At 47.0% G+C, this 20,568-nt stretch overlaps 1 protein-coding gene across 2 annotated transcripts in view; it reads right to left on the bottom strand.

Moving 5' to 3' along the window:
* The window catches only part of LOC138970905 (nuclear pore complex protein Nup50-like), a 49,505-nt gene extending 28,958 nt beyond the window's left edge, over positions 1–20,547 (bottom strand). Inside the window, exons 1-2 of one of the 2 annotated variants that reach the window (XM_070343483.1) lie at positions 20,402–20,547; positions 14,858–14,927 (exon numbers count right to left, since the gene is read on the bottom strand). In XM_070343483.1, the coding sequence (XP_070199584.1) occupies positions 14,858–14,926 (69 nt within the window). In that variant the 5' untranslated portion in view covers position 14,927; positions 20,402–20,547. Of the gene's footprint in view, positions 1–14,857; positions 14,928–20,122; positions 20,350–20,401 lie in introns of those variants that run through there. The other variant, XM_070343484.1, reaches the window with a different exon arrangement.
* Positions 20,548–20,568: the final 21 nt, after the last annotated feature.

Here is a 20,568-nt window from a genome sequence, read left to right as displayed (position 1 = left end):
AATACAAGCCATATAAAAAACACATGAGTGTTGTAAGCTGTATATGATATCCCATGCGTACACCAAAGACAACGTGGACCACAACAAAGCACTGTAGTTGTGTGTGGTGTGTAAAATAGGTGAGCCAGCGAGGTCTGTTCCTCTTCACTACCCCATGCTTAAAGCCACGTCGGTGAAGAAATGCAGTGCAAACAAGTTCATCGGTAAATGTGTGTTAAATCTACATTCAAACCACTGTTCGATTTGCTTTTGAATGCATTTTAGTTTCAAGATAGTAAAGAAAGCACACACAATGAAAGTTTTCATTGAATCAAAGACGATTTAGGTTCTGAGTCCGTCCAAGGTCACAGTTCCAGGCTACGGTTGCCAAAACCGGTTTGGTTAACTCGGATCCCAATTCTACTTCTAGTTTAATTTTTGTGTTGGACTTGGAGTGTAGAATTACGAAAATAAACTAACATTTTACTGAATAACTTTCTTTAGATTTAACCAGTCATTTCATGTAAGTAAAATATATCTCTGAGTTAATTTGTTCGATCGTGCTTGCGTTAATCAACCCATACTGGTAGCGTCAATTCTGTCTAAAACGGTATCATGGCCGCTCCTTGAAACTGCGTGTTGAATGCTGTTTGGACTGATTTTACTCCATCAGGATGAAATACACGTTTGCTGAGCTCTTGGATACTTTCATATAACCATGAACTTACATCAGTGTAAAGCAAAACAGTAGCCTGTGCTGGATGACGAAGCAAACCGGCCAGCGAAAAAGGTACACTCGTAACACTGACGCAGTGCATCTTTGCTTGTTGAACACACAGAGAGACACGAACACACACAGACACCCAACGTACCCAAACACACACACAGACACATGCACATGCGCGCGAGTGAATTGCTTAGGTTGGATGTCAAATTAAAAAGATCTGAAACAACTTATTTGATTTTGAGCATACATCCTGTGTTTCAATTTTTAACTTTGCAGAAGTTAGTCTCCGTGTTCTGGCTGCAGATCAAAAGTCTAATCAAGCTTCAAGGTATAATCCTGTCAGTGCTAAGCTTAATAGGGTTCTTCCCCTTTGCCTTTGGGTAACACCGACAGTGCCCGTGCCATTGAACGCTCAGAAATAGCTTGCACACACACACACACCTTTTGGGAGGTTGGGGAATCTGTGTTGAATAATGGTAAGCCGTTGCTGAACTTTAGTTCAGTTTTGTGTGTTGCATGTAGTTGACTTATTTGTAATTTGTACTTTGTGGGAAAGTAGCGATATTATATTTGGTAAACACAATATTTATGTTTGGACGAGAATGCAGGTGAACTTTCTAGTCCTGTCAAAACAAGTTGTTTACCACGTTGTTTTGAGTCATGGGTTCGTGGCGTTCGCTCGGATTAAGTGCGTCGGCGCTTTTGATGTACGTCACAGAGAACGTCACTATTCTAGTCCATGGGCAGTTCATCTAATTTTAGTTGTATCATGTTCGGTCTGGAATATTCTCGAGATTGAGTATTTACTATATAGGCCAGCGCGATTTGTATGTAAAAAAGCTTCTACTTTGAGTTCTGCTACGATGTGCAGTTGTATGTATGGAATGTTAAATAAATCCTCGAACTCAATTTGACGAGTTGTTTTTTGCTGCTGCGAAGACGGGCGACGTAGAATAAAAGAACACAACTATACGACGTTTGAGAACTTGTGGCAATCTCAAGTGTCGTGTAACACGCTGTCTGCTGTTGATTGTAGCTGTGGAGCTTGCTTGTGTGGGAAAGATATTGATGTTGATGCTGTATAGTTGGATAGTGGGCCTTTTAAAGAAAAAAGGAATGGAAGTGCTTGCTGCAGACTTCTTGAGTTCTGCACTGAGGTTGTTGCTATTGATGGGTGAATCATGATTGAATGTTTGCACCATGTTTGTTTACATGGTCCAATCATTGTTTAATTGAGTGTCGCTGAATTTACCGAAGGTTGCAATGTAGATTTAGAATCGGTGCTGTTGACAATTGTGTGAGTGCGTTTTAACAGCAGACGCTGCTTGCTACACAAGGAAAGCTTATTCAAAAATTTTAGTGTAAATTTTCATTTGATTAATATACTTACCCAAATCTCATAAATAGCAATTTACTTCCGTTAAGTGCTTAAACGTTGAACACGCTTCCCTGGTAACACAAGGGAAGCCACTCCCCTAAAGAAAAATCACATAAACAGTCACTAGACTACGTGATACCCCAGGGTAGGCTCCCCTTATCGCCACGTGACACGCGGCCGCCATCTTCAATTCACTTCTTGACAAGCCTGAGCAAGTCTGAAAGCGGGGTAGGTGGGAGGGCATTTGATATGAGATTTGGGTAAGTATATTAATCAAATGAAAATTTACACTAAAATTTTTGATTAAATTACATATTACTTCCCCAAATCTCATAAATAGCAGATTGCTACTTAAGGAGGTGGGATCATAAAACATGAATATAAGCAGACAGATAACTCACCCTAAGTTCTGGGTAGAGCCTGCCCGGCAACCACGACCGCAGGTAGGACGTTGCATCCATCAGGACGAGTGCCAGAGACGTCCCTCAAATAGTAATTCAGGAAGACGTCTTCTGATCTCCAGTAAGCGGCGCCCAAGACCTCAGATAGACGCCTGGATTTGAGGACAGCGAGAGATGAGGCCCAAGCACGGGTCTCATGAGTCCTCGCCGAGGAGAGAGGAAGGATGAACTGAGAAGAACGCCCACCATCCTTCTGCTGCCACCACACATAGACTTGTCTAATGAGAGTGGAAGCCCATTTTGCTAAAGTGACTTTGGCAATGTCTTTGTGTCTAGCTGTGTTCGTGGAGATGAATAACAGCTTCTGACTACTAGCCCGAATGGGGCTTGTACGAGATAAGTAAGTAGTTAGCGCACGAACCGGACAGTTCATAAGATCTGGATCGTTTGGAGCTAAGATATTAGACAGTGGATGAACTGTGATCACTGGTGATTGCTGATCTGGCCTCTGATTTTTTGCCAGAAAATCTGGTCGAAAATTAAGCGAGACGGAACCGTCTGCTTGAAACGAAATGTCTTTCTGCAGGCCAGATAAAGAATGTACCTCGCTACCGCGTCTGGCCGTAGCTAACAACAGTAACATTAATGTCTTGCGGGTTAGATTTGGTAAGCTTGCAGCATGCAAAGGCTCAAAGTCTGACGATCTCAAAAATTCAAGAACAAGAAAGAGATCCCAAGCCGGTACTGGTTGTTTGGTCTTAATATCTGCAATCGAGGCGCCTTTCAGCACTGAAGCTATTGGACCGCCAAGATTGATAACATGCCCTAATTGTCGTAATGTTGAAGATATAGCTGATCTTCTAACCTTAAGGGAGGAGGCAGAACAACCTTGTGAAGACAACCAAGCCAAATGATTAGCGACTTGCATGGACCTAGGCGCTACTGGGTTGACGTTGTTTAACTGACACCAAGTATTCCAAGCTTTCCAGTGCGAGGAATAAACCGAACTTGTGGAAGCTCTGTGAGCTTTCTGAATCAACGAAACAGTGATGTCTGAAGCACCTGCGTGCAGAAGAGAATTTCTCACAACATCCACCCGTGAAGACGCAGAGACTGCGGATTTCCGTGAGGAATGCCTGTTCTTGGTTGTAGAAGCTCTCCCTTTACTAGATTGAGAGGGACGGGAGAGCCCCGAGACAGACGCAGTAGGTCCGGATACCAGTGTTGGCTTGTCCACAACGGAGCTACTAACACCAGAGAGGGCCGCTCCATCTCCACTTTTCGTAACACTTTCCCGAGCAGGGATGGTGGAGGAAACGCGTACGCAACCAGGCCCGACCAATCCAGTTCCATGGCATTCACTGCCATTGCCTCTGGATCCGGACACGGGGAAACGAAGAGAGGAAGCCTCTTTGAAAACCGTGTCGCGAACAGATCGATCTGTGGTTTGTCGAAATGGACCCAAAGCCGCTGGAGTGCGTGATGCGTGATAGTCCACTCCGTGTGAATCACACGGGAAGACCGGCTGAGAGCGTCTGCCACAACGTTCAACCGTCCCGGAAGATGTTTCGCGGACAGAACGATCCGCTGTTGTTGGCACCAGGCCAGAATCTGACACGCTCGCAGCGACAGGGAGGGAGAGCGAACTCCGCCCTGGTTGTTGATATAAGCCGCAACCGTGGTGTTGTCCGTCAGGACACGCACATGCTTGTCTTGCAGATGAGACAGAAAAGCCAGAAGGCCCTGCGCCACAGCTTCGAGTTCGAGTCTGTTGATGTGGGATTTCATTTGGACAGCATCCCAGAGGCCTGAGGCCGTGTGCTGTTCCAAATGAGCACCCCATCCCACCATGGAGGCATCTGTGCAAAGCTCTGCACTGTAGGACGGAAGGACAATCGGAACGCCCTGCAAAATCCATTCCGTCTGCAACCATTGATTGGTTGTGCGACGAAACCAGTCCCGAAGGGGAACAGACACCTCCCAGCCTTGAGAGGCCGGATCCCAAGCCGCTGCAAGAGCTGACTGAAAGGGACGTTTGAAAACTCGTCCCAGCGGTACAAGTTTGGACATTGATTCCATTTGTCCTAACACGGACACCAGAATCCTCACAGGAGCACTGTGCTGCTTGTTCAGATTTCTGATTAAGTCTTGGAGTTTGTCCACTCTCTTGAGAGAGGGCCGAACGGTCCAGGCTACTGTGTCGAATCTCATACCCAGGTAAGAAAACTCCTGAGCGGGAGTGAGATCCGACTTGGTCTGATTGACTGCAAATCCCATATCCAATGCGAGACGCAGGACGACATGAGTGTGAGAAAGGCAAAGACCTCGATCCTGATGCAGAATCAGCCAATCGTCTGCCGGATAAGAGCACAAATCTGTCGGACAACCATTGTGAAGATCCATGGCGCTAGGGATAGGCCAAAGGGCAGGGCCCGAAACTGGTATGCCTTGTTTCTCCACCGAAATCTCAACCACTTCCTGTCGCAAGGATGTATGAGAAGATGAAAATACGCGTCTGAGAGGTCGATGGAGGTGACCCAATCGCCCGGGCGAAGGGCGTCCCTGACCGTAGCTGGTGTTTCCATGGTAAAGCGTATGTCCCTTAGATAGGCGTTCAGGGAGGAAAGGTCCAGAATCCGGTTGTAAAAGCCGGGGGAGGAATGATCTAATACTACCTCCACCGCTTGCTTCCGTAAAAGGGCCAGAATCTCGGCATCTATGACCATGACTGATTCCTTGTTGGCCGAAAAAGAAAAGTGAGGGAGAACTCTGGTAAGAGGAGCCTTTTCCTCTTTCCAGAGAAGCCGGAACCCCGATCTGACTATCCCTACGATCCAATTGTTGGTTACGTTCTGCATCCAAAATTCGATCGCCCGAGACGGACCGCCCACCATCACGGGGATGGAGGCTGCAGGGATAATCAGATCGGGGGGGAATCATTGGGGGTTGGGCTTTCGCCCAGACCCCCGAGATTTGCCAAAGGAAGGCTTCTTGTTGCTAGAAGAAGCACCCCTTCCACGACCTCGAGAGGAACCAGAGTTTTGCTTAAAGCTACCTTTAACCGCAGGGGCCATGTAGGTAGCAGAGCTGGATGGTTTGGTATGACTAGCGGAGCGTTGATTGTATCTGGCAAACTCCAAATCCTTTGCCTCTTGGGTCTCTTTGTGAAGAGCATCAAGAGCCAAAGGACCAAAGAGCGCCTCCTCCGTGAAGGGAGATGTGCGCAAAGAGTCAATAGTTCGCCGATCCTGCAGTCTAGACTCGGAGAGGAAGTTATCCCTTCGAGTAAAAACTGCATGAGCGTAGAGCCGTGCTGATGAGGCCATTTGTTGCGCCGAAACTTTAGCCAATGCCGACAAAAGAGCCGCCACATCCTGTTCGCTTGCATCTTGCCTGAACTCAAATGGTTCTAGGGAAGAAGTAAGCACCCGCGTCAATGAACGCAGCAGCGTATCCGAGAGGGATGCAAGTTCCAGTGCAGATCTGCCTGTTTCCTCTAACCCCAGAAGAGAAGATTCAGTGTAAGGAAATGCTTTATCCTTCTTGAAATGCTCAAAACGCAGGAAGTCAACAGCTGGAGTCACCGGAAGTGGAGCCCGAGGTAGGGCAAAAGTTTGAATCAACCCGCGATTGGAATGTTTCAACACTAACTTCCTGTGTGTGGCATGACGAAACACAGAAGCCTGCTGCTCTGTGGCCAGCCATGAATCCACTGAAGGGGGAACCGGTCCATGCGCCACCAGAAGTGGCACTGGTCGAAGAGGAATGTTACTACCCAGCGGAGGGTGAGTAGCCAAAACTTTCGCCATTTCATAAGCCACCAAGGGAGATTCTGAGAAACGAAACCCCGAGGCAACAGGTTGCGATGGTAAAAAATCGTCAACCGCTGATTTAGGAGGAGCAGAAGCATCTACACCTGCGACCACTCCCTCCGGAAAATACCGTGAGGTCACCTCTGCTGCAAGAGCAAGAGCCTGGATAAACCTTGCCGGTAAACGGAAAACTTCCTCATCCTGTTCGGAATTAGTACTTCCGTAAACAGACGAAGAGTCCTGCGCAAAAGCGCTTCCTTCCGGTAAGAAACCGCGTTCAGTACACTCAGTATTACTGGCAGCGGTAACCGGAACCGAGCGAGGTCGATCACCGGAAGTGACCGCCTCTCGAGACATCTGGCCAATGTCCTCTTCCGGTTCCTCAAGCGGACCGGAAGATGCCTGTGCTATCGACGAAGCGTTATGTAGCATACGCTCGCGACGCACCCCCAGAGGGGTGGCACAAGAAACGTCCGCAAGAAAGGAAGGTGTACCCGCTATTGGACGCTCTTGTAAGACACGATGGTCACCCACTGTCGCGGAACGACAGCTGACTTCCTGTGCCTGACCAGACATACCTTGAAGGTGAGGGACACCTGAAGTCAGTTCCGGAAACGAGCATGGCCACTCGTACCGACCGGAAGACGGAGACTCAACCGAGACGTCGGCCGACGTAACGGTAGCTGAAGGTGTACGCAATTTAGCCAAAGATTGCACACCACCAACCCTAGAAGGGAGAATGGACGTAACACGACTAGCCGCTCTCCTTTCCTCAGCAAAAATGTCCTTAAGCTGACCAGCAAAGGAATGAAAAATATCCATCATTTGCTCCTTGTCTAACGGAGCTTTGTCTGCCGGTTTAACGCTAAGTACAGGAGCGGCAGAATCAACAAGAGACTCAGCAGGAGGATCAATAACAACACTAAAATAAAGTATCATTGAGAGGGTCCGTAACATGAACAGTAGGATTGGCTTTCGTTTTCTTAGCTGACCGCTTAGAAGAAGAATCTGAACTCGCTGATGCAGACGCACGTTTCTTATGTTCTTTGTCAGACATGTTGACCGAAAAAGTTGTATCAAACAATTTCTACAACAGAAAACGCTAGCCACAATACGAAATAAAAAGGTCTCACCCGAACGTAGAGAAAACCAGGGAACAACTCAGCTTCAAAAAAAGCTGAAACGGCCACAAAAGGCCGGAGCGTGAACCAACACGTCTGAGCAGCTCAGGCGTTGGAAGAGAAGTGAATTGAAGATGGCGGCCGCGTGTCACGTGGCGATAAGGGGAGCCTACCCTGGGGTATCACGTAGTCTAGTGACTGTTTATGTGATTTTTCTTTAGGGGAGTGGCTTCCCTTGTGTTACCAGGGAAGCGTGTTCAACGTTTAAGCACTTAACGGAAGTAAATTGCTATTTATGAGATTTGGGGAAGTAATATGTAATTTAATTACCTTGTAATTGCTCTGGTTTTGTCTGTCGATCATCGTGCTTCTGTTCAAACTGAACTGTGTGTGTCGCCAGTAAGGTTAGATGAAACTGTGCTTGGAGAACTCGACCCGCTGTGCAGTTAAGAGTTGTATCCACTTCATTTTCAGTCTTGTATAGTGTTTAATTGATTCACTTTGTGTCAGTGCAACGTGCCATTTAATTTTTGTTTTGTTAGATCAGCTGTGCATTTTTAGATCAGCGGTGCAGTGTTCGTGGAAGGGAGGTTACTCTAGCTTCACCTCAAATGAACAGCGGTTCGTTTGCTGTCACTATCAGTTGATTCTTCGCTTTTGTTCTTTTTTTTTTACTCGACCTGCACCCAAAGTGTACAGATAAACGCTTTGTTTACTGAATCGCATACCACAGATACGTATCATGGTTTTGTCCTCTGTGAATGTTGTGTTTTCTTCTGTTTAGCCATGTGAGCAATGCTCTTCATCAATCCACTGAAACATGTTTGGTGCAGTGTCAAGGGTAGGCAGAAGTATAGTTCCTCGGCCAAACAGGAATCGGTATTATGATATATTTTTTTGAGCCCATAATGTATTTATTGAAGCCGAAAAATGGAAAATTTCCTAGATAAATTTTCATTTAATTAATATACTTACCCGAATCACATTAGCATTGAGTCACCTGAGATGCTTATCACTGAAAAACGCTTACCCGGCTAAATTTTTTAAAGGGAAGCAACCCATCACCAAAACGAAAGTGAAAGTAGCTTTGGTAATGGGCCAGCACACTGGGAGTTACCTCCCATACGGGAGTGTGCCACGTCACTTCCTCTAGGAACACGTGCCTATCTCATACGGTCTTAGAAAAACTTAAAACCATACGCGGGGCAGGTGGGAGGGAATACAGTATGTGATTCGGGTAAGTATATTAATTAAATGAAAATTTATCTAGGAAATTTTCCATTAAATAACATATTCTTACTCCGAATCACATTAGCAGATAACATCAACAAGGCGGTGGGCTAGAAAAGAATCAAAACTCACCATCAAGTTCTGGACAGGAACTGGCCTGCTGCTATGAGCACTGGAAGGCCTCTGAAGCCATCCTGTCGAAGAGCCGAGACGTCCCGAAGATAAAAGTTTAAGAAAACATCTTCAGAACGCCAAAACGTAGTTGTCAGCACCTCCTCTAGACATCTGGAGCGCAGTACTGCCAGAGAGGATGCCCACGCCCTCATATCATGGGCTCGGGCCGAGTCAAGTGGCAAGGAGGGCATGACCCCCCCCCCCTCTTTGTGTGACTCCACTCATAAGCTTGCTTAATGAGCGAGGACACCCACCAGGCCAACGATACCTTCGACAAACCTTACTCGCGCCTAGAAAAGGGCGAGATAAACAGCAACTTCTGAGAACTAGACCGAAACAGCTGAGTCCGGGCTAAGTACAGACAAAGAGCCCTCACAGGGCAATTGACCAAATCAAGGTCATCCGGGGCCAAACGCGCTGATCAGAGCCTTGACTCTAACCAGCGGAGAGGCCTGCCCCGGAGACTGAATCTTGGCCAGGAAATCGGGCCGGAAACGCAAAGATGCGAAACCGTCCGACTCAAAGGAGATATCTCCAGGCTGACCCAACAGGGCGTGGACCTCGCCACCCCGTTGGGCCGTTGCCAACAAAAGAAGAACCAGCGCTTAGCGAGTGACATTGAACAGAATGGCCTCGCTCAAAGGCTCAAAATCCGCAGAACATAGGAATTCCAGGATTAAAAACAAGTCCCACTTGGGAGCGGGCAAACGAGCTTTAGCTTCCCTAAGAGCAGCCCCTTTAATGACTGCAGCTATAACGCCCCCGACTCGAACAGACCGACCGATCTGCTAAAGAGTCGCCGAGATAGCGAAGCGCCGGAACCTCAACGAGAAGCCTGAGGCGCCCTGCGAAGACATGAAAGAGAGGCGGTTGGCGACCTGAATAGAGCGCGAAGCCACCGACCTCACCCCTGTAGCTGAACACCAGGCAGTCCATGCCTTCCAGTGGGAAGCATAAACTGACGAGGTGGACGCTCTATGCGAGCGAGCCACCAAGTCCAGACGGATGGAAACCATCAGGAGAGGCAAAGTGGAGCGAATCTGAGCTTGGAGCTTGTCCACCCTTCTCTGAGAAGGCTGGACAGTCCACGCGACCGTGTCGAAAGACATCCCCAGATAAGTGAATGTCTGTGACGGGGTCAGCTCCGGATTTGCCCGGTTGATCGAGAACCCCAACAAGTTGGATTCTCAAAGAACCATTAGGGTATCCTGCGAACAGCCGCTCTGGGACTGGATCATGATGAATCAGTCGTCCAGATAAGCCCGCAGGCGGATACCCTAGGACCTCACCAGTGCACAGAACTGTCTCACCACCATGGTGAAAATCCATGGTGCGAGGGACAGCCCGAAAGGGAGTGCGCAAAACTGGTAGATCTGATCTCCCCACCGGAAACAAAGCCAATTCCGGTCGGCCGGATGCATAAGAATGAAAGTATGCGTCCTTGAGATCGATCAAGGTCACCCAGTCTCCTGGGCAGAGAGAGTCTCGGACCGAGGCTGGCGTCTCCATCTTGACTTTTATCTCACTCAAGAAAGTGTTGAGGAGAGATAAATCCAAAACGGGACGCCATCCTCCTGACGCTTAGGGAACGGCGAAAAGACGCCCTTAAATCCCAGGGAGCTATGGACCCGAACTCTCTCCACCGCGCCCTTCTGCTGCAGAGAGGCAATTTCCGACTGCAAGGCGGAACGTGCTTCCTGCGAGAAGAGGGGCTTGAACCGCGGCGGCACTCGGGTAAGAGGCGCCTTTTCCTCCCGCCAGAGCAGGCGGAAGCCCGATCTCACCACTCCCACAATCCATTGGCTGTCAACTACCGACATCCAACGAGAAAGCGCACGGGAGGGGCCTCCCGCCATCACCAAGGTGGAAGGCGGGAGGTGGGTGAGATCGTGATCGCATCATTGGGGGTGTGGCTTACTCCCAGAGCTGCCACACCCCCTCCCCGATGCCGTCCTCTTCTTCCCGCCACGAGCGACCGGCAGAGCCTGCCGCTTCTGAGCTGGCTTGAGATTCGACAATGTCTGAGCCTGCTTTTGTTTAGAAGGCTTAGACTGTTTCACCCCCTGCAGAGTGAAGTCGAGGAACTGACTGTCCTTGTTCGACTGAATCTCCTTCTGTCTGGCAACCATTGCCAGAGAACAGAAGCGAGATTCCTCTGAGACAGGGGAGACTCTCCAGGTCTCCCTAGTAGCCAGCTCCGTGAACTGGGACTGCGAGAGGAAGAGATCCCTCCTACAGAGGACCGCTTGGGAGAACTGTAGGGAGGAAAGACGCAATTGCTCCTCCTTGACCTTGGCCAAGGTGGTCAAAAGGGCAGAGACATCGTCCGCATATTGTTCTTCACTGAGTGTGAAAGGAACCAGCGAATCGATCGATGACCGAGACAGAGTTCGAACAAGAGTCTCTGCAACGGAGGACAGTTCGATCTGCCAACGTCCAACCTCCTCAGCAGAGAGGAGGAAGCCTCAGAAACCGGCAGAACCGGATCATACTTGATCGGTTTAGCCAGAAGAGGCAGCAATTCCCGGAGAACCGGAAGGGTACCCCTAGGGAGTGCAAAAGACACCAGCCAGCTCTGGCTCTGAGTGGACAAGCTAAGCTTCCTATTGCCCGTAGGCACAAAGGAAGAGGCTTGAGAAGCCGACGCCACCCACTGCTGAGCTGATACCGGAACTGGACCAAAAGGAAGCAGTAACGGAACAGGCACTGGCCGAATACCACTCCCCGCATGTGCTGGACGAACCAGCGAATGCAAAAGTTGGTAAGCCACTGACGGAGACTCGGCGAACCGGAAGGAAGAAACATCCTCCTGTGCCGGCCGGAAGTCCGCCATGGCCGAAGGAACGAACGGAGCGGAAGAGTCCGCAGCCACCACCCCTTCGGGGAAAAAAACGAGACGCTACTTCCACCGCGATGTCAAGAACAGACTTGAGCTTCGACGGAAACACGCCCCGAGACTCCTCGTTGACCCCTGATGGAGCATCAGAATAGTCACACATGGAGCCATGACCAAAACCACAGTTCCGGAAGCAGAAGCATGCCCTGGCAAACCGGAAACCGGAAATGCCTGTGCACGAACATCATCCTGCAACCCAGAACCTTGTGAAGGTAAGGGTAGGCAGGACGACCATCCGTAAAAAACCCGGAGCTGGATGAGCTGACGTCACTCCCTCATCCGAGTGGAGTGATGCCTGCTCAAGCCTAGGCACTAAAAGGCCGGAAGGCGTACGCTGGAATCCACCCTCTGGTATCCGGAAGGAAGCACCAGAAGAGGAAGCAGCATGTCCGGCCGAAACCGGAAGTGTAGCCGACGAAACCGCGGAATGCGGAATTGAAGACTGCCCTGGTTGACTTCGAGATCCGGAAGGACCGGAAAATCAGTGAATACTCCATACTGACGCAGCCGCCGTAGCGTGCCTGCGTGGACGGATCATCACTTCTGGCGAGTGCCGGTAGTGTAGCCGACAGAACCGCGCAATGCGGAAGCGAAGGCTGCACTGAAACCAAAAACACCAGTTCCGGAAGCAGAAGCATGCCCTGGCAAACCGGAAACCGGAAATGCCTGTACACGAACATCATCCTGCAGCCCAGAACCTTGTGAAGGTAAAGGGTAGGCAGGACGACCATCCGCAAAAACCGGAGCTGGATGAGCTGACGTCACTCCCCCATCAGAGTGGAGTGATGCCTGCTCAAGCCTAGGCACTAACTGGCCGGAAGGCGTACACTGGAATCCACCCACTGGTATCCGGAAGGAAGCACCAGAAGAGGAAGCAGCGTGTCCGGCCGAAACCGGAAGTGTAGCCGTCGAAACCGCGCAATGCGGAAGTGAAGGCTGCACTGGTTGACTTCGTGATCCGGAAGGACCGGAAGTCAGTGAATACTCCATCCTGCCGCGACCGCCTTAGCGTGCCGGAGCGGACGGATCATCACTTCCGGCAAGTGCCGGTAGTGTAGCCGACGAAACCGCGCAATGCGGAAGCGAAGGCTGCACTGGTTGACTTCGCGATCCGGAAGGACCGGAAGTCAGTGAATACTCCATCCTGCCGCGACCGCCTTTGCGTGCCGGAGCGGACGGATCATCACTTCCGGCAAGTGCCGGAAATGCGGCAGCCGAAACCGACTGCCGCAGCTGTTCGATCAAATCCGGGGCCTCGTAGGTTATCGCCGGAAATGAAAGATCAGCATGGTATCGGTCGTGACCCGATGCGAAAGAGCTGTCTCCCGAGAGAGAACGTCCAGGCGCCTCACGAGGGCTATCGGACCAGCTCTGCTTACCAGCCGCAGCTGAAGAGGGAGGACGCTGCTCCAAACCGGAAATGGACGGCAAAGACACGGAAGCCAACTCCCGGACGTCACTGCCAGATGCCGGAAACGCCAAACAACTGGCGACGGAACGCTGGAACTCTGCTTGCACCAAGCTGCGGATTCCCGGAACCGGTGTCTAAAACAGAAAGGAACCAACGCACCCTGCACAGGTGCTAACAACGAGGACGAAGTCTCCGTAGTAGAGAACCGGAGCAGACGTAACCATAGCGCTAGGCGCCACAAAAGATAGCAGAAGTAGTAACAGCGCTAGGCGCCGAAAAAGGTACAGACAACAAATAGTTACGTTCTTGGTCTGTACAAGTAAAACTGCTAAAGAAGAAGCCTAAGGCTTAAAATTTCCCCATGGGGTCTGACTTGCCACAGCGGTTGTCTGAATCAGACATGCTGTCAAATCCATGTAAACAACACGAAAACATTTTACTGAACGTAAGTCTAAACGACTGAAAACTCAGTAAAAAACACACTTTCGCGTCAACAAAATACGATAGCTACACTTGCCCAACAAAAACAGAGGCACGTAAAGCTACAAACAAAGTCACACGAGCTAGAAAACTAACTCACACCACAAAATGGCGAAACACGCAAGTAACTGACACAAGTCAACGACGCGTGACAACGCGAAAAAATTTACTGACACGTAAGTCTAAACGACTGAACACAGTAAACACACACTCTTTCGCGTCAACAAAATACTATAGCTACACTTGCCCAACACAGAAAGGGGCACGCAGAGCTACGAGCAAAGTCATACGAGCTAGCTAACTAACTCGCACAACAAAATGGCTAAACACGCAAGTCACTGACACACAAGTCCGCAAAAAACGGACAACGTACAGTAACGAAAACAGCGCAAACAACCAACAACAAACGGGAACGAGCTCACCAAACTGTAGGCAAGGCGAGCAGAAAAGCTGGGTAACGTGGCCGGCGGGTGTCACTCAAACACACAAGGTCGGCCACAGAGCGTCAAAAAGTGAACCGTCCTCTCCGAGGTGAAAAGAACGTATGAGATAGGCACGTGTTCCTAGAGGAAGTGACGTGGCACACTCCCGTATGGGAGGTAACTCCCAGTGTGCTGGCCCATTACCAAAGCTACTTTCACTTTCGTTTTGGTGATGGGTTGCTTCCCTTTAAAATTTTTAGCCGGGTAAGCGTTTTTCAGTGATAAGCATCTCAGGTGACTCAATGCTAATGTGATTCGGAGTAAGAATATGTTATTTAATACAACATATATACCCATAGTGGCATTACAGAGACAAAGAAGCAGCTCATGGGATATATATATATATATACTTAGCATGAATAAGAGTGGGCCCCAGATTTTTGTTTTCCGCCCCAGCAATTTCCATCTCTGGGGCAAGTGTGGCCCCAGGCCAAATAAGTTAGTGTCGACCCCCGACGCGTTAAGCGATGTCAAACAGTTAAATCAATCTGTCGCTCGAAACCAATACATCAACACTAAAAACCAGCCATATATGACGTTATCTAAGTAGTTTTGACAGCATCACTCTACACAAGATTAGCAACATGTGTGTGTGTCATCGTTCGATCTTTTGTCGCGTCGAGCATCTGTCCGGTCGAGCGTATGTCGTTCGAGCTTATGTCGCATCGATCTTTTGTCGCATCGAGCTTATGTCCATTCGAGCTTTTGTCGTTCGAGCTTATGTCGGACACCGGTTTTGGAGCCATGGTGCCTAATCTGTACTCACCTCTTCTGGTTCATCTTCTTCATCCCAGTTGCGATCATTCAGTTCTGATCCTGGTTTTCTTTTGGACATTCTGAAAGTAGAAAACAAAAGGTCTGTTAGTTTTAAGTCAGTCCAGAAGGAATTCGAGCTGGCTCCTCCCATTCTAAAAGGAATTATTGTTGGTATGAATTATACAGACGACTGGGAGTTCACTCGAGATGAATACATTGGTTTGCAGTGATCATCCTTCCTTGAGAAGGAGAGCCGTTTTCTGTAAATCTGCCTTTGCAATCTGAGTTCATCTACAGTACTAGTACCAAAAGGGGGAAAATGAGCTAAAATTTAAAATTAAAATAAAAACAATAACTGTTAAGGTCACCTTGAACAATGTAGAAACAGATTTTGAAATGACAAAATGGATACCATGAATCCTTTTACCAGGAGCAGCATGTTTAGTACGGGGGGTATTCTGGCGTTACGGATGCAACGTTGGGACACCATCACTATGTATATCAACAAAAAAAGTAGATGTCCATTAATTTTTGATTATGATATGCTTGATGACATTGCAATAAGACTTTTAGAACAGACCTTGCACCCCCAACTGCATGTGTGAACTTAAAGAGTTGTAAATACAATGGGACACCGTAGCATTCGCAACACTAGAAACAAAACTTTCTCTAAATTAGCAAAGGAAAGTACAATGAAGCTAAATTTATTATAAATGTTAACAACACCACTTATTTGTTGTAGCCCAGCTAGTATAAAATTTGGTCACACTTGGTTTTCAGGAGAAAAAAACAAACCATTACAGCGTTACAGAATTACACGGGACACCATAAACTCCTACTCCTTGTTTTTACATTTAGTCAAGTTTTGACTAAATGTTTTAACATAGAGGGGGGAATCGAGACGAGGGTCGTGGTGTGTGTGTGTGTGTGTGTAGAGCGATTCAGACTAAACTACTGGGCCGATCTTTATGAAATTTGACATGAGAGTTCCTGGGTATGATATCCCCGGACGTCTTTTTCATTTTTTCGATAAATACCTTTGATGACGTCATATCCGGCTTTTTGTAAAAGTTGAGGCGGCACTGTCACACCCTCATTTTTCAATTAAATTGATTGAAATTTTGGCAAAGCAATCTTCGACGAAGGCCGGGGTTTGGTATTGCATTTCAGCTTGGTGGCTTAAAAACTAATGAGTGAGTTTGGTCATTAAAAATCGGAAACTTGTAATTAAAATTATTTTTTTATTAAACGATCCAAAAACAATTTCATCTTATTCCTCGTCATTTTCTGATTCCAAAAACATATACATATGTTATATTTGGATTAAAAACAATCTCTGAAAATTAAAAATATAAAAATTATGGATCGGGTGGATTTAGGGTGACATTTTGTAGAGCAGGGTACTGCTGCTTGCTTGCACTTGCATTTAGCGGTGTTACATTTTCCACTGCAGGATGCCCCCGTTGCCCAGTTGGTGACTTGTCTTGACGCTTGAATGACGCTGATGTCTTCTAAACTCTCAATGTCGACGTCCAGGAGAGTGTCAAATTGCACATTTCTCAGATCGATCAGATCTGCCTGTTTAAAGGTGTTCTTCAGCTTTTCTTTGTTTGTGAAAAGCTTGTACCGTACTTTCCGGGTGACAAGGCGCTTCGTTATCTAAGACGCACCCCCTTCTTTTAAAAAAAAATTGTAATCCAGTCACCCATTGGACGCAGGGGGCCGATAGGGCGCACCAAAATTGAAAAAGTATACCGGTAGTCGAAGAATGAAAATAAGCCGGCGAGATCAAAGCCAGGTCCATTGTTTATAGACACCACCTTCTTCCCAGGGGTCAATGACCCAGTTTTTGCCATGAGAGGTGGTTCCCCTGTCATATCTGAGAGAGGAAATACTTCCTGCACCGGGTCAGTGACCGGTCAGTGACCGAGTTTAACAGAGTGGAAATAATTATGTGTGCTCTGTGTGTGCGGCCAGATCAAAGGCAGGCATTGTGATAGCTGGGTGGCTTGAGAGCTCGAGGAAACTTGGCCAGGGCAGTACCTAGTAGCTGAAACATGCATTATCACAAGTTGTTTGACTGGTACTCAGGCGGTCTCTTTGATTTTTTTCGTATTTCATACACGGATTAGACGCTTCGTTATACAAGACGCAGGGGTCGAACTCGAGGAAAAAAGTCGCGCCTTATGACCCGGAAAGTACGGTACACAATTTCAGACCCATTTTCAGTAGTCTTTTTCTCTACAGTCTGGACTTAAACCCAGCGCCATTCCCACACTTCTCGCCCTTATCCAACTGCAAGGCAGATATAGCCTGTGTGTACTTGTCTTGTTATCGTAAACGAGTCTCTTTTTGTTGAATCAAGGCTATCAATGTGAAGCCTTAACAATTTGTAGAAATCTTCTTTTTGTTCCATTGTCAACAATCTTTAGCAACAATTAAAATAGCCTGCTATAAGAATGTTGAAGGTCTGCGGAATACTGTTTTCGGAAGTCAAACTAACAGAGATATTTCACGAATTGTGTTCACTCTGAAGGAAAAAAAGTTGTGATTGCTGTCTTCGTCTGGTCAGTGAAGGCAGTTGTAGTAGGTGAACAATATTTGCTGACATTCTCAATACATTTCCCACAAATGCACGTGCTCTGTAAACAACGTTAAAAACGAGTTCATTCCGGTAAGATAGAACTGTGTTCATAATTGACAAAATCACCTACATTGCACACACACACACACAAACGTTTTATTCCGATCGTCGTTTCTACCAGTAGAAACTCCGATCGTCGTCTCTACCGGTAGAAACGATGTTTCTACCAGATCTTCGTCTCTACCGTGACATATACATCTATATATATAATACGACTTGTGTCTGTGTGTGTGTGTCTGTGTGTTCGCGATGCACGCCCAAGGTTCTCGATGGATCTGTTTCAAATTTGGTGGCCATATTCAGGTACACCCCGGACATAACCTGGTCGATGAGATATTTCAACACGTGCTCTCAGCGCGCAGCGCTGAACCGATTTTGGTTTTTCTCTGGATCCATTCCCAGTAACTCTTCCTTATCTTCTCCAGTGTTTTCAGCGTTTATCTCCCTTCCTTCATGTGGCGTCAATCCATATTCCCGTTTCTATTTTTAGAAGGTCACTGTCGACAACGCTCAATCCATATTGCCGTTATACTATTTTTAGAAGGTATTACTCTTCTCCAGTGTTTTGCGCGTTTATCTCCCTTCCTTCGTGCGGTGCGCCGGCAAAGCCGGCGTACACCCGGCAAAGCCGGCGTACACCCGGCAAAGCCGGGTCCCCGGCGCAGCCGGGTATTCGGCTCGACTTCTTCCCGGCGAAGCCGTATCCGGCGAAGCAGGTATTCATCTAGTTATTAGGCACAAAACAAGAAGAGCAAACGCTCGATCGAGTCACTTTCGCAGTTCTGAATATTATATGAGGCATCAGATGGACAGGAAGAAATTGCTATTCACAACACAATGAGTCACGTTCACATAAAATTTGAGCCCGGTCACTTTTATAGTTTCCGAGAAAAGCCCAACGTTAAGTTGTGTGTTGCCGAACAGAAAAGGCTAGTTATCTCCCTTGTTTTTCTGATAACGTTCGTAAAAGGCTACAGATGTAAATACTTTGATGTAAAGAATAATCCTACAAAGTTTCATTCACATCCGATGAACTTTGTCAAAGATATAAAATGTCTAATTTTTCCTTTGACGCTGACCTGTGACCTTGAAAAAGGTCAAAGGTCAACGAAACCATCGTTAAAGTGTAGAGGTCATTGGAGGTCACGACTAAACAAAATATGAGCCCGATCGCTTTGATAGTTTCCGAGAAAAGTCCAACGTTAAGGTGGTGTCTACGGACGGCCGGCCGGCTGGACGGCCGGCCGGACAGACTAACACTGACCGATTACATAGAGTCACTTTTTCTCAAGTGACTCAAAAACAAAAATAGGTGTGGTTAAGGTAACATAGCCAAAAAAAATAGGGTAGGAAGGTAGGCAATCACTTTTTTTGTTTGTTAACTTTTTTTCTAATGTGTACAAATTAAACCTACTTGACAGAGAAATAAGTGTGCGACTCGAGCGCTTTCGCTTTCATTGCATTTTCTGCACTCGTTTTCTTTCTTTTTGTTGTTGTTGTTGTTGACAAATTATGTAAAAAAAAGTTATAGGGTCGGCCCCTAAAAATAGGGTAGGTCGGGTTACCGTAACCACACCTATTTTTTTTTTTAGGCCTTATATATATCATGTGTGGACATGTTTGATCAGAAAATCTATAGTTTCAATGTCACATGTAGTCTGACCACCACTCGAAGACATTTTAACACTGCAAGTATGAATGCAAACTATAAATTTATTTACACAGACAAAAGTGCTACTTTCCGTTTCAGATGCACGAGTGACCGGAAGATGGGACGCGTCACTTTTTTTTGTGTCCCAAGGTCAAAATGTGTTTGGATTTTCTGTGTAAACGTCATCGGTTTGTGTGGAATTTCCAAGAGAATTTCGTCAACGCAAGGAAACCGGTCTGAACTCGAGTTTCGAACACATTTTCTGCGATTGTTTGGGTTGCGTTTCAGACGCTACACTTGAGACACCGCTATGTAAAAATATTCTCAGCATCCAAATCTTTCGAATATTTGTAAGCTAATAGGGTGCGAAATGAAGTCTTTTGGGTATAGTTTGTTGATGTGCACAGTGGACAAGCTGATTTTATCTTGTCATCGACTTTGGGAAAGTGAAAAAATACATCACAATGGGACACTTAGTGATGCGTCTGAAATGCAATTTTTCGTCCATACTTGCATCAATATCCACTTCTAAAGTAAAAAAACGAAGTTAATGCATGAAGCCTAAATTAAAAGCATAGTTTCTTGTGGTGATGCACTGATGTAGTCAATATCACTGTTTGAGTTGACCCACTGAAGCCATTCCTCTTTAGGGTCCAAGCCATTTTGGGTCCAAGCCATTTTGGGTCACAACTTCGACATTTTATTATCAGTTTGCAATTAAATGCATCTTGCAGACAGCAAAAAATATATGAATTTATACATTATCATTATCTTAATGCATTGCCACAATACAAATGTAACTACAAGCCTTATTTTGAACAAAATCTTAATTGCACCATACTGACCACCAAAGTGATCAGTATTGTAGATGAACTCATCTGGCATGTATTGTAATATTACTAATTTAGAGTTCTGGCCTACATCAACATGATACTGCAGTGCAAATGATGACATTGACAGAAAGCGTCTCCAGCACGTACGTGTCCAGTACTGACAAAAGACGAAAACTCTGTCATGGGAAAACCAGTCCGACATCATCTGCTGTTGACACAAAACCGTGTTCCTTCAGGTCTGTCTTTAGCCAATACCAGTTGCAGTAGTATCGAAATCGTGTACAATGACGATGGCGCAGGTGCCGGCTAGGTTTGCTAAGTCAAATAAGTTAGCAACAGTGACGACGCATCACATCCGTATCGTCTGAACACGTAATACAGATATACAATGTACACACTGTCTAGGTCAAGAACTCGGTTCAGTACCTGGTGTTTCCTGGCTGCAAGTCACGAGCAATGTAGAGTGTTTCGGCACATGGAAGGCGCCATTGAGGTCACATGACTGGGATCAATACGCATTAAGAAGCTCGGAATTTACAAGAATTTAAATGTCTAATTTTTCAATTGTATGAGATAAAGTTACATGTGAAATT

The sequence above is a fragment of the Littorina saxatilis genome, linkage group LG7, assembly GCF_037325665.1.
Source record: "Littorina saxatilis isolate snail1 linkage group LG7, US_GU_Lsax_2.0, whole genome shotgun sequence".
In the NCBI taxonomy this organism is placed as follows: domain Eukaryota; kingdom Metazoa; phylum Mollusca; class Gastropoda; order Littorinimorpha; family Littorinidae; genus Littorina; species Littorina saxatilis.
The sequence above is the reverse complement of the archived record's forward strand: the minus strand, read 5'-3'. Positions and strand labels throughout refer to the sequence as shown.